This window comes from Struthio camelus, chromosome 2 (assembly GCF_040807025.1).
Source record: "Struthio camelus isolate bStrCam1 chromosome 2, bStrCam1.hap1, whole genome shotgun sequence".
NCBI lineage: Eukaryota > Metazoa > Chordata > Aves > Struthioniformes > Struthionidae > Struthio > Struthio camelus.
The window spans coordinates 37,991,377-38,007,118 of NC_090943.1; the positions used below are offsets into that span (position 1 = coordinate 37,991,377).

The 15,742-nt window shown below is 37.8% G+C and overlaps 1 protein-coding gene across 16 annotated transcripts in view; it reads right to left on the reverse strand.

The window, feature by feature from the left end:
* The window catches only part of OSBPL3 (oxysterol binding protein like 3), a 95,301-nt gene that overhangs the window by 2,470 nt on the left and 77,089 nt on the right, over positions 1 to 15,742 (reverse strand). For all 16 annotated transcript variants that reach the window (XM_068935163.1, XM_068935173.1, XM_068935168.1 and 13 more), the window contains 8 exons: positions 14,233 to 14,483; positions 12,191 to 12,328; positions 9,416 to 9,479; positions 5,950 to 6,028; positions 3,819 to 3,963; positions 2,382 to 2,526; positions 1,578 to 1,704; positions 893 to 1,015 (listed from right to left, as the gene is read on the reverse strand). In XM_068935163.1, the coding sequence (XP_068791264.1) occupies positions 893 to 1,015; positions 1,578 to 1,704; positions 2,382 to 2,526; positions 3,819 to 3,963; positions 5,950 to 6,028; positions 9,416 to 9,479; positions 12,191 to 12,328; positions 14,233 to 14,483 (1,072 nt within the window). The remainder of the gene's footprint in view (positions 1 to 892; positions 1,016 to 1,577; positions 1,705 to 2,381; positions 2,527 to 3,818; positions 3,964 to 5,949; positions 6,029 to 9,415; positions 9,480 to 12,190; positions 12,329 to 14,232; positions 14,484 to 15,742) is intronic.

Consider the following 15,742-nt stretch of genomic DNA (forward strand, 5'->3'; position numbering starts at 1 on the left):
TTCTCTTTAGTAGCTGTGGTCAGTTAGCTCACCAGCTCCTCACGCACCTTAAATGCTTGAGCTGCTCCCTGGTCTTGATACAAATTTATAGTGAGCTTTTTACTTTTTGAAGGGGCACAAAGCAAAAGGAAGTACTAGATGAGTGGTTCTGAGCTATTTCCTTTTTGCACCAATTTTAAACATTTCTGTGTTTCTCAAAATCTTGCTCCTCAAAAGCACAGTATCTATCTACCCAGAAAAAAGTAGAACCCCAGATCTGTTAACTGCAATACACAAACCCATTTATCTTGTCTCCTGCTCTCTCACTGGATCCCAAACAGAGAAGTTGAAGGGCTAAAACCCAATGTGCTCAGTAGCATTCACTTTTACCTTTTGATGGTTGAAGCCCTCTTCAAATGTTATTTGATTTATAACAGGAAGAAATACAGTGTCCTCTAAATCATAATTCTCTCCTCCTTACATAGGGGGAACATGTTCAAAAACAGCAGCCCTGGAATTGAAAGGCTGCAACTCTGCAAACTGCTGCACAAGGCAATCCCACAGAATTCAGTGGGACTTCAGCAAAGGTGATTAAGCCAAATCCATCCCCTTCACCTTGCCTGAAGGAAAGATGCTATATTTGCATATGCCAAGGCTAATTCAACCTTAGAACAAACACCATTTGCCTTCAAGGCAAAAGTTAAAAAGAAATTTAGGGATGCACTAGTAAAAAGGCAATATATAATCCTTAGTTTTAACTAAGTTTGAAGTGTTTACATTGCCAAGGTACAAAAAAACAAGAATGTAAAAGAAACCTGGAAAAAAAGTTGGAGCCTACTCTGTGACAGTTTAGAACCAGAAGCATAATACAAATTTAAATACATGACGGTAGATGCTAATCATTATATAATACCTGAAAAATCTAGGCTGATGCTCCAGATTATTTTCTTCCAGAACCTTCCGTCGTTCTCTCTGCAGTTGCTCAATCCTCTGCTTTTGCATTTCAGCTCCTTCGATATTTCCTTCCTCTAGAAACCTGTAGCACCAGCAGTGATAAAAGATATGATTGGTGCTCCTGTCCCCCATCTTTGTCAGGTCCCCCGAGCTCTCTAGAATCTAGCCTTTACGGCAGGTAACTCATAGTATTCGAAAAGTAAGTAACTACACCTGCAGACAACAACTCACATATAAAAATTACTTTGAGCTTGCTATTAGATTCTTTTCCTCTGAAGTTAGAAACAGTGGAAATTCTACTGTAAAAAGGAGTTTCATATGCCTCAGTTTCTGGCAACTCAAACAGTATGCTGGACAGCCAGTATCTGAAAAGATTTAGCACCTTTTAAAATGCATTTGTTGTCCAGAAAATGAAACATCCAAAAACCTGTTCTTGACAATATCGATCCATAAGGAGTAAGCCAGCTCTTGGTAAGTGATTAAAATGTCTTTTTCAGATGCGTATGAATATAGAAATGGAAACACACTGCAAGTATCTACTCAAGATAGTCTGAGCTGGAGGTAAAGTGAGTGCACAGAATTTTTAAAAAAAAAATAGTTGAGGCTTAAGAAAATATTGATGCTTAAGAAGGAAAACTTCTTACCTTTGGTCTGGCCTAAAACGTGTATCAGTGGACGGTAGCAACGGTCTAGTTTGCGGGTCCAGTTCATTTAACTCCAATGCAAACTGAGTAAATCCATACCACTGTTCATGATCTTTAGGCATTGGATCTACAAGAGAAAAGTACATTCAGAATTCCAATTAAATGCTTTCGTCTTTAGAAGGAACCTTCTAAACTTCCCCTCCGTCATTTCTTCATCTCTTCATCTCAATTTTGGGGGAATAAGAGATACTTACTTGTGTTGTGACAAAAGAGAAAATCTCTGAGAAACTGCATCCAAACAGATTTCTGTCCTCTCTTTGAGCCAAAGAGAAACTATGACAAGGTACATGGTACTACCCCAGTGCTTTCCAAACTACAGTAGACACAAACCCCCAAGGGTTTGAGTGAAGTTCACATATGGCTCACATTACACAGTTGAGCTTTGGGGGCTATCCCCCAATGTTTAATACAAGAAATCAACTGCAGTTCTTTACAAATAAAGTGTCCCCCCCCTTCCATTTGTGGAGTCCTCAATACACCCTTCACATGCAAACGTGAAAACTATACCCCCAACCAAGGGAGAATGGGGAAAACGCAGAGTCATGGGATGAAGTTATCTCAATATTAAGTTAAATGATTTATTCTTTTGGCCTACAGATTTTTGTCAAGCATTTAATACATTTTTCCACATAGAGAAAATAAGAAATTGAAGCCTAATAAATAAGATGAAAACAGATAGCAAGTTTATTCTCAAGTAGATTTAAAATTCTGACCACTTCACATTCAACCGTTCTGACCACTAACTTGCTCTCCATATGCAGTTTGAAGAGGATGAAGTCCCACAGTATAAACTGTCATGCCATTTCCCAAAAAGTCGATGCACAACTTTCCCAGTTTTATCCATGACACTGCCTTCAATCTCATGTGCATTTGGATTCCAATATTTTGCCTAGAATTAAAAAGAACAAGAGAAAAAAGGTACATAGGACTAAGTGCAAATGATTTTACCATGCGTGTAGCACCTTGTTGTAGCCTGTGTTTTTGAAATGAAAACTACTCCTGTAAGTGTGAATTACAGTACCATTTACAGAGAACTGCTCTGAGTATTATTAATCAGCTCATTAAAATACTAATGTTGAGAAACGTATCTATTTTGTTTGCCTTTTTTAGGGGCAGTACTGGATGAAGCATAGCTGACTTTCAATTTTGCCCAGTGACAGGAAACGCCAATTCTTGACTTGTTTATCCACATTCTCCCAGATTTGAAGAAGAGGAAGAAGAACAGCTGAGAAGGAACAGATACTCAAAGTAAACTGCACTTTAGTCAATTTATAATATCAAAGGTGTAAGTATCTACAGTCTCTCATTCTTTAAAATTTGAGCTCCAAACATCCATTGCAACTCTATAAAGACATTACAGTACTTGCAGCTTAGTATTTGGATTAAAAAAAAACCAACCAAACAAACAAACTTCAATGATTGCTAGAAAGTAGAGAGAGACAAGCTATGACAAGCATAGCTTTGTCCCAGCAGTCAGACTTGGAAAACTTGGATTAAAACAAGTCTCCTAGTATGTTGTGCAAAACACTGTCTCGGGTGAAAAATTCTGGCATCATTTTAGGTTTCCAGCTGATTTCCTTTTACGAGGAAGAAGTCATTTAATCTACTGCCAAAGTAATTTTAATTTCAGTTATCAAGGGAATTTCTTCAGGATGTTACGTCTGATGCCTGGTACCAAAGCAGAAGTTCTGAACAGCAGCAATGTTTTCCACAACAAAACGTAGAAAAAGAGCTAGAAAAGAGCATGGGCTCCCCTGTCAGTGAAGCATCTGTGCAAGAGCTGGTTCTACAGCTGCTGGGACGAACGCATCCACAGCACTCACAAATCGGTTAGCAGGAGGCATGCAGCGGACCACTGCCAGTAGACGCCTTGTGCCTATCTCTCTTGTCAAACACAAATATAGGTGTTTGATGATATTTCTTCCTTTCTCCTCTTTATACTATTCTACACCTTGACTGGAATCATCTGAGAAAGCTGTTGCTTTACTTTCTTCCCTGGCTCTGCCGAATGAGTTGCAGTTCCTTCAGCAAAGTCTTACAAGAATCAGAGGTAATTATAGCAGAACTATAAGAAAACACAGCTTTTAAGCAGTTGTACTCTGCTTCAGCAGACAGCATCCACCTACTGCTGTGCTTGTTAGAAAGGGCACTGCCAACATTGCTGTGGTTACTGGAAGTCACCTTTATGAAAGTCAGTTTGCAGTGACAAGTGTCATCGTTAAGATTTTTGATGATGATCTCTCCATAGTGTTCAATCCATCTTTGCCCGCTTAAGATGTTATGGATGCAAGAGGTCACCTTGTTCCACTCATAATGATCTCCAAAACTGGAAGAAATTACATACAAGAGAAAACTCATGCAATGTTTAGACTAGCACATAAAATTTATTATTATTACTATTAAGTAGAATTTTTTGCAAATCTTTTCTTAATTAAAAAAGACAATAACACACAAAATTATTTTTGAATGCCTCAATTTTCTTGTCCCAAAGACATCCTGCCTCCTAGAAAACCCTTTTTACTTCTGGTATAAACTACAGTTTTGAATTCAGTTCTCTGTTTCTCTGCCCCTCTTTATGAGCTTAAGTTTCCCAAAGTAATCATTCTAATATGTTCTGCTGGCTACAACGCCTCATTTCCTAGTCTGTTACGTAGCGGAAAGTCACAACACGAGCATATGCGCCACTGGAGTCAACAGAAGTCTCTTTATTGACTGCAATGAGCTTGGTTCAAGCCCTTGAGGCTGACCCTATGTGCATGCTCCAGTCAAGAGCAAAAGCTCTTACCAGCTTGTTCAAGATGCAGTTGCATGCTAGAAGAGAGCAAATGGTGAGAGATGAACAGGAATACCAATAGATAAAATAACACTTCATCTTTCATTTAAAAAGTAGATGTTTTTACAAAACAGCTTTATAAAAGCTCAAAGTCTGTCCTCGTGACGGTTAAGGTAAAAGGTACTTGCAGAGCACCAGTTTCCTCATAGCAGCCGCCTTCAGCTCACAGAAATGTGTTTATCAGCTTGCATCCCATGAGGATATTAGCATCTTTCCCTACTTCCCCTTACCTACTCATTCTCACTTAATGCATTGTAAGAGCATATGCAAGGGCAGTTCCTATGGACTAGCAGATACACTGCCAGTTTATCCACAGCAACTTGTTTTCCTGCCCCTACCTGCAGTTCACGTGCTCTATTATGCACATTAAAAATACTGTGTGTGCTCCAAAAATAACCTTAAAACTGATGCTTCATTTCTGCCTAGCCTCAATAGACAGAGCCTTTTTTGTAGCAAATTCTAGAGCTGATACTTTTCCCATAGGGATACAAACCAGCACATGCAGACCACATATGCATCGCAGCAAAGACTGCAGTTCATCAGCCACCCATGGGCCCTAATCCATTAATTACTTTGCCTCTGACCCTTCATTCACATCCTAGAGATCTTTCGCTCCTCAGTTTAGGCTAGCCACTATGAACAAGAGAACACATCTTTTATGCACAACCTATATCCAATTTTATCCACTTAAGACAAACTAAACATGCCTTTTTCTTTTATCAGTTGGGTTCTTGCATTTTTTTTTCAGATGGCAAAATAATCAAATTTGTAGACTCTCTTTGGAAAACAGGTTTACCTGGAACATTACTTAAACTTTAGACCTCTGGCTCTGCAAATAAGATGGACATGGGACAATTTTTAAGGGATTTCAATTGTTTGATCTATAATGAACACTGATAATCCAGCATGTGAACACTGCAGATATTTAAAATAAAACTCTATCTAACACTTTACTACATTGGCTACTTACTTCCTTTGATAAAACACACCAGATATGCTACTGGTGCTGTTGATCACTCAAGTAATTATTATTAAGTAATTATTTATCCAGTGATAATGGCTATCGGCCTCAGCCACAGACCAGAGCCCCATAGTGTTAGGCAACGCACAGATAGGCACAAAGGCTGTCTCTTCCACAGAGCTCTGTGGCTGTTCTAAAAAAATAGAGAAAGAATTTGCATCTTCCTCCACCAGGTAATATTTTCGTGTAAGGTTAAAACGCATGTAGCTTGAAATTCAAATTGTACCGAACCAAAGCACCAACTCATCAAGAGATCCAGGAGTAATTGTTTTTATTTTATCTTTTGTTTTTAACCTTTGGAAGAGCTAACGCTACTGTTAAAGGAAAGGGGCGGGTGAGAGGAATTTCATAATCACTTATTCTTCCAAAGGTCTAATATGGCACTGTACAGCTTGTTCTTATTTGGGTAAAAGTAGTGTGTCTGTGTGTGTACAGCAACATGCTATTGCACCACTTACGCTGGCAGAGTTACATGTGTTGTACCAACTGGAACAATTTCCATGGACTTTCCCCAGAATTTGTTTTTCCATCTTACATCTGAAACAGGAGGAGGAGGGAAAAAAAAAAAAAAAAAAAAAGGTCATGTTTAGTCATAGGCACTGCCAAATCAATCTATTTTTGGACTTTATTTCATTCTCAAGAAAATGTAAAATGACAAAGTGCAACATAATACAGTTTTCAAAGTAATGCTATGGACCTTTGAATAGTTCCATGTTTTTTCATTACATTACTGGTTATTTAAAAAAAAAAAAAGGCACCAAAAGTTTAGACAAGATACATCTGTTAAAAACTTGTTCAAAAGAGGGGAATTTGAATTAGCTATTTATAGACAGTATACATTCGTCTGGAATTCAATACTGCTGGTGAATGGATGCAGACGTTTCCAAAAACTAGAGCAGGGTTTCAGATACAAAAATATACCACCTAAAAACATCTGCAATAAAGCAGCAAGAGAATGATTCAGAAGGCACAAGTTGGAGAGGGTTTTAGTTCAATTTCCCCTAGAAGTTTAACCGGCCTATTTAAAATCTGGTTTGAATCATAGAAAGAGCTGTCCAGGTTTCATGTCGTTTTCTCCAAAAGACAGCTCAATGCAAGTTTAGGCAAATTTATGAAGGGGTTTATTAAGTTAGCAAAAACACCTGCAAGCAAAATAAACATGGGCAGAGAAACATCACACAAGGGGTATAGTTAAATCGGGCTAAATAACCAGGCAGTAACTTTCATAGCAGCTTCAGAGCCTGGGGGGTGGCATCCTTGCTAGACACTAGGAACTCCAACTGCTTCCCATCTAATCTGAGAACGATGGAAAAATTCATCTCTAGTTTCAAAAAGATGCTAGTACTAATATACAAGGAAAATCGAAACACCATGTCCCATGCAATTGTGGGGAGGAAGCTGTTACGCTGGCTGTGAGATGGATGCTCAAACTGCAGTTAGGAGAGCATGCATCTTCCCAACACGTAAGTGGCAGTGACAGGGCTGAGCCACTAAGCTGCCTACCGCTGCAAAGGTGAGGGAATGGGACATAGGAGAGAATTCCTAATAGACAAATGATTCTCGTCTTATCACTTCAGAATAGGACCTCCCTTTTGGTTTGGAGGGTTTATGCTGTGTCAGCATCTTTGGCAAAAGAAATTCTGTTGTAATTCCTATACTGTATGATAAGAGGTCCAAAACTACCCTGATTATGATGGCATTTAGCCAAACTCTGTGCTAACTTTCTCTTCCGTAGTGGATGGAAAAGAAAGGGCAAATGCAAGATTAAAATAAATAAATACTAAGCTACATCTAACCTGCTCTTTATTCTATGCTGAAATAGTTACATTCTCCAAGTATCTACCACCAAGTAAGAGAGATGTCAAGAACAGACACACCCTGCAGAGGGTCAAACTGTTGAACTCTAGCAGACTTGTGTTCTACGTTCTCATAAATGGCAAGGCTGTCACACAGTGATCAGTACACTGGAAACATCTTGGGAATCAGTGTTTAACTTGATAACCCAAAAATTTTAGGACAGCTAACAAAGTGAACCATTATTTCAAAGCTATGCCCAGACCAATTCAGGTGCAGATACTGTAAATAGCTGGAACTTCCTATTTTAGATGTCTATTGTACATGTATCCGCACTCCTCCTCTGCAAATGAGCGCTACAAAAAAATAGCGTCAGTCTCATAAGGCACAAAAAACAGTTTTCAAAATAACTGCCCCTGTCAGAACTCAGTCTTCCGGCTCGCTAGACATGATCATGAGATTTCTGAATGCTGTGACTGAGAAACTGAGGTCAATGCGTGATAGGATGACAGCATTGTCAGGAAAAGGAGAAAAGAAAACCGACAGAAGTATTTTACAGAAAACAAACATAAGTATTAAATGCATTTCATTTCTTCAGATACAGTAGAACATCTGAATCCCAAGAGCCTTTTGCTTAAGTACAGTGACAGCTTCTTAAATTTACAGAGCAAATATAAATCTGATCTCTGAACTCTACCCTGCAGCCTTCCTAAATGCAGTGAGGCCTGTGGAAATTTTGCACCTCTGGCAACGTAGCTGAGGTCCGACTTCTTGGATATCATATCGTAAGCAAAAGGATATTTGCACCCAGGAGGAACTTGCCTCACTGATAAGCTACCTTTAGGATGAACGTAACATTAATCTTTTGAATCTAAATTAGGACAGCCCTATAGCAAGAGCCACAGCATTTACGAAAATCATTGTCTGTCTCCCACAAACTCAACTAGCCGCTTTTTAAAAAAAAAAAAAAAAAAAAAAACAACACACTGCTGCGCCCTGACTCAGTCTCCTGGGGCATCAAAGGCAGAGCTCAGATTCTCATTCTCCTTGCTCAGCTTCCCAGCTCTTATCTTTAGAGAAGAACCTTGTTCTCTAAACGCATGTTACAACAGTTGCCAGATGACCATTTTCAAGATCTTTTAATAAATAAATCAGTCTCTTTAGTTTTTATTAAGACAGGCTGCTATCTAGTCTTCTATATACAGTATTGAGTTACTGAGTAACTTTTTGGTCCTCTCTGCTTTTTGAAGTACAAAAGTTTCCTGTCATGTATTTTACAGAGCGCAGAATTAGGCTGAATAATGAAATCCAGACTAATGAGAGAGGTCTGATTTTTGTTCAGCATGGCTCCATCCACAGCAACTGTAATCAAGTGAACAGAGTCAATTGTAACAGAATTAACACAGCTACATTGTGAATTGACCAAACTCTGGCTGAAGAATTTCAGCTCCATTAAAAGGCATGGTTATGCTCTGTGTACACTCCAAAAATACCTAACCACGTAGATATTGTAACTGGCTGACATCTTCACCAGAGTTACACAGCAAATGACCAGGGTTACACAGCAAATGCACTTTTTTTTTTTTTTTTTGGAAATACTGGATGTTAGTAGTCCATCAACACAAAATCCTACCATACTGTAATAATGCTAATGGAGAAAGTGACAGTAAATATATCTGTCCCTGCTGTTACGCACATTTTTGGAAATTATTTTCAAAACTGGATTGCAATACCTGCTGGGGCTCAGGATCTAACCTGCAGTTCTTTCAAATTCTATTCTAAGTTGTTGGCTTTTTTTTTTTTTTTTTAATATCATGAGGTATAACTATTCACTAGTAAACAAAATAAAAAAAACAGAGAAAACATTTCAGAAAATTTCAAGAAATGCAGATATTTGTACATGAAGAGAGTGTTTATTTAATGCTATGAAAGAGAAATTTTCATAATGGCAAAAAAAAACAGGCAAAAAAGCATGGTAGTAAGTAAAGGCTAGAGTTTCTTAGAACAGTTCCAATATGATTTAAACAGTTAGGAAAGTTCATCTCTTCCCAGCTTCTAGATATTTCCTGTTAGACGTACAATGAAACCGTTATTAAGGCTGTAAAAGCAAAAGATAGACTGAAAAGTTACCTTGCCAAATAGCAAAATTCACAGATTCAGCATGGCATGCAGAAATAGGCGGATGGTGACTGACCTAATAGCAAGACATGAAAGGAGGCGAAAAAAAGATAAACATTAAAACTTGAACAGTTTTTTTGTTTGTTTGTTTTCATTTTTTATATACGGCATTTACAATTTGAACAGTTAACTTTCCTTTTGCAGTTGTGTCCTGAAGGAGGAACCAGTAAGATTAATAAGGTATTGAGGACTAAGAAAGCCTTGAAAGAAATGGGAAGCACTTTTATTTTAAAAAGGCCTGTGGATTTTTGATCATCGCGTGAAAATTTAACTATATGTTTTGCACGTTGTCTCAAATGTGATAACTACATTTAGCCTTAGGGACCCATTCATATATTAATAGAAGTTGTACTTTACCCCCAGAGAAGTAAAGAAACAAAGGGCCAAGTTCTTCTGTACAATAAATATCAACAAATCCCTCTGACTACAAAGGGAGAGGGCAACACTCAGCATCTCTGAGGGCTATGAGTGGAGAAATAGGACTATGAAATTCCATCCAGAGTCAACTACTACTGTGATAGCAAACACCTGACATTTTTTCTAGTCTGAAACTAAGCATTTTGATGAGCTTTGGGTAATAGCACATATACGATTAAGGGCAACCACTAAAACAGCAAAGCAAGAACTGTAAACAAACAAACAAAAATACAATTGTTAAAAAAACAGTAAATGATAAAGTGACCGCATAAAGTAGAAGCGGCCACTCTTTCCTGACAGAACTCTTCTGGGTGAACGTGACTAAGAACTCACCTGGACCAGCTCTTTGATGTGTAATCCCTACTGTTCTCTCTACAAAGACAACTTAATTTTCAACTAGAGTTGCTAATTACTACTCTGAATTTCATTCTTCAACCGCATACATGGCTCAAATGCGGCAGTGTCACTATCATCTTTGCTACTCATTTTGCAAATTTGTTATTGAGCATTTTTTTCCCCACAGGCATCCAGTTCTTAAAAACCTCTAGTTAATTAAAACAAAACAAACAAAAAAAAAACACCACCAAAAAACCACAGAACTAATTACTCTCAGTTATGTCCTAATTTACCTGGGGCAACGCTGTGTATCTCATTTACTTCACCCAGATTAACCCTAGATGTCACTATAATTCACAGGTTAAACTTAGCTCTCACTTAAACTGTTTTAATTCCTGAATAAGCTCCTGGAGATAAAGTAGGGTTATTCTAAACTCACTGTATAGAGAGATGGGAATCCACACCATTTTATACATTTTGCATATTACATGGATTACATAGAGTATCCACACTATAGATTATCTACAGCAAGCATCAAAATGCTTTCCCAAACAAGTAACAAGCAACAGCTCCTGATGCAAAGAAAAAGATTTAACGCTTGCAAGCTGCATGAAACTTCTTTCCTCCTATACACACCTTTCTTATACTCCTCCATCCATATTAAATACACTAACTTTACAACTTTTTAAGTTAAATGTCATTTACTGCACATACTAGAACAAAAGTTAACAGTCCAAGCTCCTGATGTTTTAAAATTCCTCTTTAAAAAAAAAAAAAAAAAGAGGTCAGTCTTCATAACTGATTTATCCAGTATTCAAGAGAAAAATCTTTTCCTTTCATTCAAATTATCAATAACTTCATTAACAAGCTTTATTTGTCATGTTGTCACTCTAATTTGTTGTTATGCTGCTAACTCCAGTGCTCTATACATCATCTTAGAATTAAATATAGAAAAGAATCAGACATGTTACCAGAACTCGAAAATTCACCACATGCCCTTCCTATTTTGCTTTTTTATTTTTATTTTTATTTTGCACATGCCAGTGACTCTTCCTGAGACTAGGGAAAGATCACATAGCACACAGTGTCAGTTGTATAGTGTCTTGTACACCATGTTCTACCTTCAGAGTTTGTCAAAAAACTTAATTTCCTAATGGAAGCCTCTTATAAGGCTCTCTCATCAAATTTCAAGGTTATGCAATGCTGCCCACCTCACATTTTGTAGTTTTTGTTTCTATGGAATAAGATAGCTTTTAATCATCCTTATTCTGACAGGCATCAGATTATTTAAAGTCTATTTCTTTTTAGCACATGTCTCAAGCTTAACTATTTTGGTAACTGGACTGGTTTAAATTTGGTATTTTTCACCGATAGTTCATAATTATTCTCCTTTTGGGGGACCAGTTAGAGCCACACTCAAATCTTGTTGTGCTGTATACATCCTTCAACTATTAATCTGTGGTACCAAATTTGAAAGGCATGGCCCACAAAGCATTTAGACAGGGAGGAGAAAGATTCAGGTTGCCACAGAAAATACTACTGGTCGTTTGACTCTTATTTCACTTTTATGTAAGAGGACATTGAACAGCAGAAGATAATGCAATGTTTTTCATGATCCTAAACATACAAAAAAAACATGACAAGAATATGAAAGCTACTTATAGTCCTGATCAGATTTCAGTGTGGGGAACCACACTCTGGTTAGCCAAGATATCCAGCTACTGGAGCAGACAGCCTTTGCTTCTCACTGTCAGCTATTAGTTGCCATGTTCCATCCCAGAGTGAGATGGAATTTCCTCCATGAATGAAGCAATTTCGTTCATTTACAGTTTTACAGCGTCCCTTCAGTTTTGCTGGGCCCAGGTTTTATAAATTAATTTTTTATTTTGCTATTAACTCCACAGGATTCCAGTCATGCATTCAGAATTAAGCAGTCTATCAAACAGTAAATTTAAGTGTTGCAGTATATAGTACCTGTTCAGCAAAAAATTGGAAACCCTTATCTTCACGAATACATTCATACGTTTCTCCAAGCACAGGATTAAACGGCTTACTTCCAGCTCGGTAGTAACTGGATGCATAGGCAGATGTTGCAAACGCAGCTATGTACACCTGGGAATAACATACACAGAATTTTGATTAATTAACCACAGCCACATACCATTTTTACTACACATTCTGATTTTACAGAGGGAGGAAAAAAGTCTCATCTTCACATCACATTCTACGTACTCGCAAATCATGGAAAAATAAACACGTATGCCTACTAAAAGTTAAGCAATAATTCAAATATTATAGAATTATTTATACTTCAGATAGCCCTTTCAAGGGCCCAATGATGAAGCTGTTAGGGTCAAACACTACAAAAATGTCATCAACTGAAAATGATATATCTGAAAACTGTTTGAAGCAACATAGAACTGAAGAACTGAAATATACACAGTAAGAAGCTGTAAGCTTAGAAATCACTAAGATTTTGTATTACAACTGGCTTTTGCAGTTATGGTCCCCAATTCTATGGATCTACCAGCTATCCTTTTCCTATGCAGGGCACAAGAAATACTGGATGAGTTTCACAGTTTGCTGTGGCTTATGTATTAGTTTGAACTGTCATTTGTCTATTGTATGCTGACTGTTACCTAATAATGAAACTTTTCTGTGCTGTGATTGAGACAAAGGTGTTCCTTCCAAGTTACTGCAGTGAGCTCAGCATAACTCCTAAACTTGAGGAATTAAACTTTGGGCTTGGTCAGCAGACCTTGATGGATGTCTCCTGTACCATTTTTCTTCCTTTCATTCCCTTCTCCTCACCTTGTGGAAGTGTAGACACTCTCCCTTTTGGTCTCAGGAACTCTATCCGTAAAAGAGTCATTCTGAAGTAAGCTATCACAAGCACTACGCAACAGCTAACTTTATCTTTGCCTTGGGAATTCTTCCATGGAGAAGAGCATTTCATCCTGAGTCTCAGCTTCCCAGGACTTGGGAGTAGGATAAAGTGAAAAGGCTTGTTTTCACTTCCATATAAAGAACTACTGCTCATTTCCTTTTTCTTTTAACATATGTTCTCAAGAAAGCAAAAAAAGCCATGCACCTAAAAATCCAATTAAGAGGCACACCCTCTGTCCTCTGAAGAGGACTTGTTTTTGCACACAATGAAAATAAAGATGCAATTTAATCTGACTGATACTGAATTATAATCCTTGCAGAGTGTCAGAAAGCAAGAAGAGTCTTTCCAAATGGGATTTATAGTACAATTATTTATACTCATTAATAGTCTCATTTTAACATAAGATATGTTGAGCTGAAAAGGCTCGATTCATTTTAAGGGACAATCAATAACCTTAAATTAAGAGAATTTAGAGAGCTTTCAATCCCTCATTTACAGGCTTATACATTGGAAGCAAAACACAGCTGAAATGCATTTTTCCCTTGTCCATTTGCCAAATTCTGAACTCAGCGTTCTTCATTGGCAGCAGATGACACCATTACTGTACTTGATATCTACAGGTATTGCTAAGTTTTGAAATGCTGAACATTTCATGGCAGTTAATAAATCCAAGGGAACTCATCTGGTTAATATAAAGAGATCATAGTAGTGTAGCGCTGGAAGATCCGGTGTTCTTTATGCACACATACACTGTAGTCTTCATATGCATGAGGGAAGTATATACTAGTTCAAATCCCCCTTTTTTTCTGTAAATTTTTAATCTTACAGAGAAAAACTTGGTAAACAGATCTACACTTCTCCTTTGTTTAACCCTGCAGGACAGCAAGGCATTTGAGGAGAGTTACTTCTTGTTAAAGCAACAGAAATTATGCAGAAGAACCAAAGACTGGGTGTGTAAGCATGCACAGACACATATGCTATATATCACAGTGTTCATTTTGGAGAGTCTGCCTCTCAGCTGAGAGAAAAAAAAAATGGAACAGAGTATCTTCACTTCTTTGGCAGATTGTTTGTACTCTGTTCTGATTATATTCAATGCTGCTAAATACTTGGAATAAAATATGTTTACCATCCTTTCAAATGGATCGGGTGTGTGTGCTGCTTTATCTAGCAGTTCACTGTATTCCAGTTCTTCGCAGAGACGCTGAAGGGTGTTAAGTGGCTCATTCAGTTCAACGGGCATGGCCACTTTGGAGAGATCCTTTCCTATGTTATTTCTCAGGATATTCCATAGGCTGATGTTACTAGTATTAGGACACGGAGCTGGCAAACATGTTCTCCGTTCAGAAATGCATCCATTTCCACTTTCAGAAATACAATCTGAAAGGAAGTGGCAAAACAAGTCAATCAATTCATTGTTTACTTATAGTGGATATTTTAACGCACATTCACAAAGGGGACAAAACAGTCTTTTTTTCCTGTCAAAACTTCCTTCCACCCCCACACTTCATTCAAATATGCCCCTTGTGGTTTGAAGGCACCCTGCTATAAAAAGGTAAAATTAAGAGCAAGATTTTAATTTCAATAAATTTTAACTGATATAAATTCCAAGTACAAATGAAACAGAAACGTTTAATAGAAAAATTGCCTTCCTTCTGTTAAAGGTTATAAGAAGAGCCTCAGGCTTTCAGTTGAATTTGAAAGAGTAAATATTGTAACTATCCTATTTGTAAAGGATATATATTCCTATACATTTAAGTGACATAAAAACCTCCTTCCTTGACAGAACTTCAATTAAACTGACACTTCTCAGAAGGCAAGGTGTAACTTCCAGATCCAAGTGTCAAAACACCTCCTAAGTATCTCTTACTATTTATCTGAATACTCCTACAAGGGAAATTTACTGTGCCACAGGTTTATATACAGGCTTTTCTACAATGGTCCTCATAGTATTATGCATTTTAAAAATTTTAGTGGTGTTAGCTTCTAAATACATCCATATATTGGTACAGAAGTGACTTGTTTTAAAGGCGGAAAAGCTGAAGCAACAGTAGAGCTATGGGCTTGCTGAAGATCCAGGAGAAGGACTCTCATAGCCACAAGAATATCTGAGCTCTCTGTTGGTATGTCAAAGCAATCTTGAATAGAGAACAGAAGCTAGAAGAACAGAATAGAGCCACAAGCCTCTGCAACAGGCATTGGCCTGAAAAGGCTGCTTAGCTGTACATAAATCTCATTTCAGAGAGGAATATGCTCCCCATTACATCATGTATTTTACCTTTACATGATTAGAAGCATCCAGAAAGCGCTTGCGTTAGAATCAGTTGCCATTTGGAGAACTTTGGGTATTGCCCCAGTCAGCCAATCTGTGCCCTCATATATACACAGAATCACATGCACGCACAGAATCACATACAGAATGGCTGAGGTTGGGAGGGACCTCTAGAGATCATCTAGTCCAACTCTCCTGTTCAAGCAGGGTCACCTAGACCACAGTGCCCAAGATTGTGTCCAGATGGCTTATGAGTATCTTCAGGGATGGAAACTCCACAATCTCTCCAGGCAACCTGTTCCGGTGCTTTGTCAACCTCACAGTAAAGAAGTTTTTCCTTATGCTCAGACAGAACTTCCTGAACATA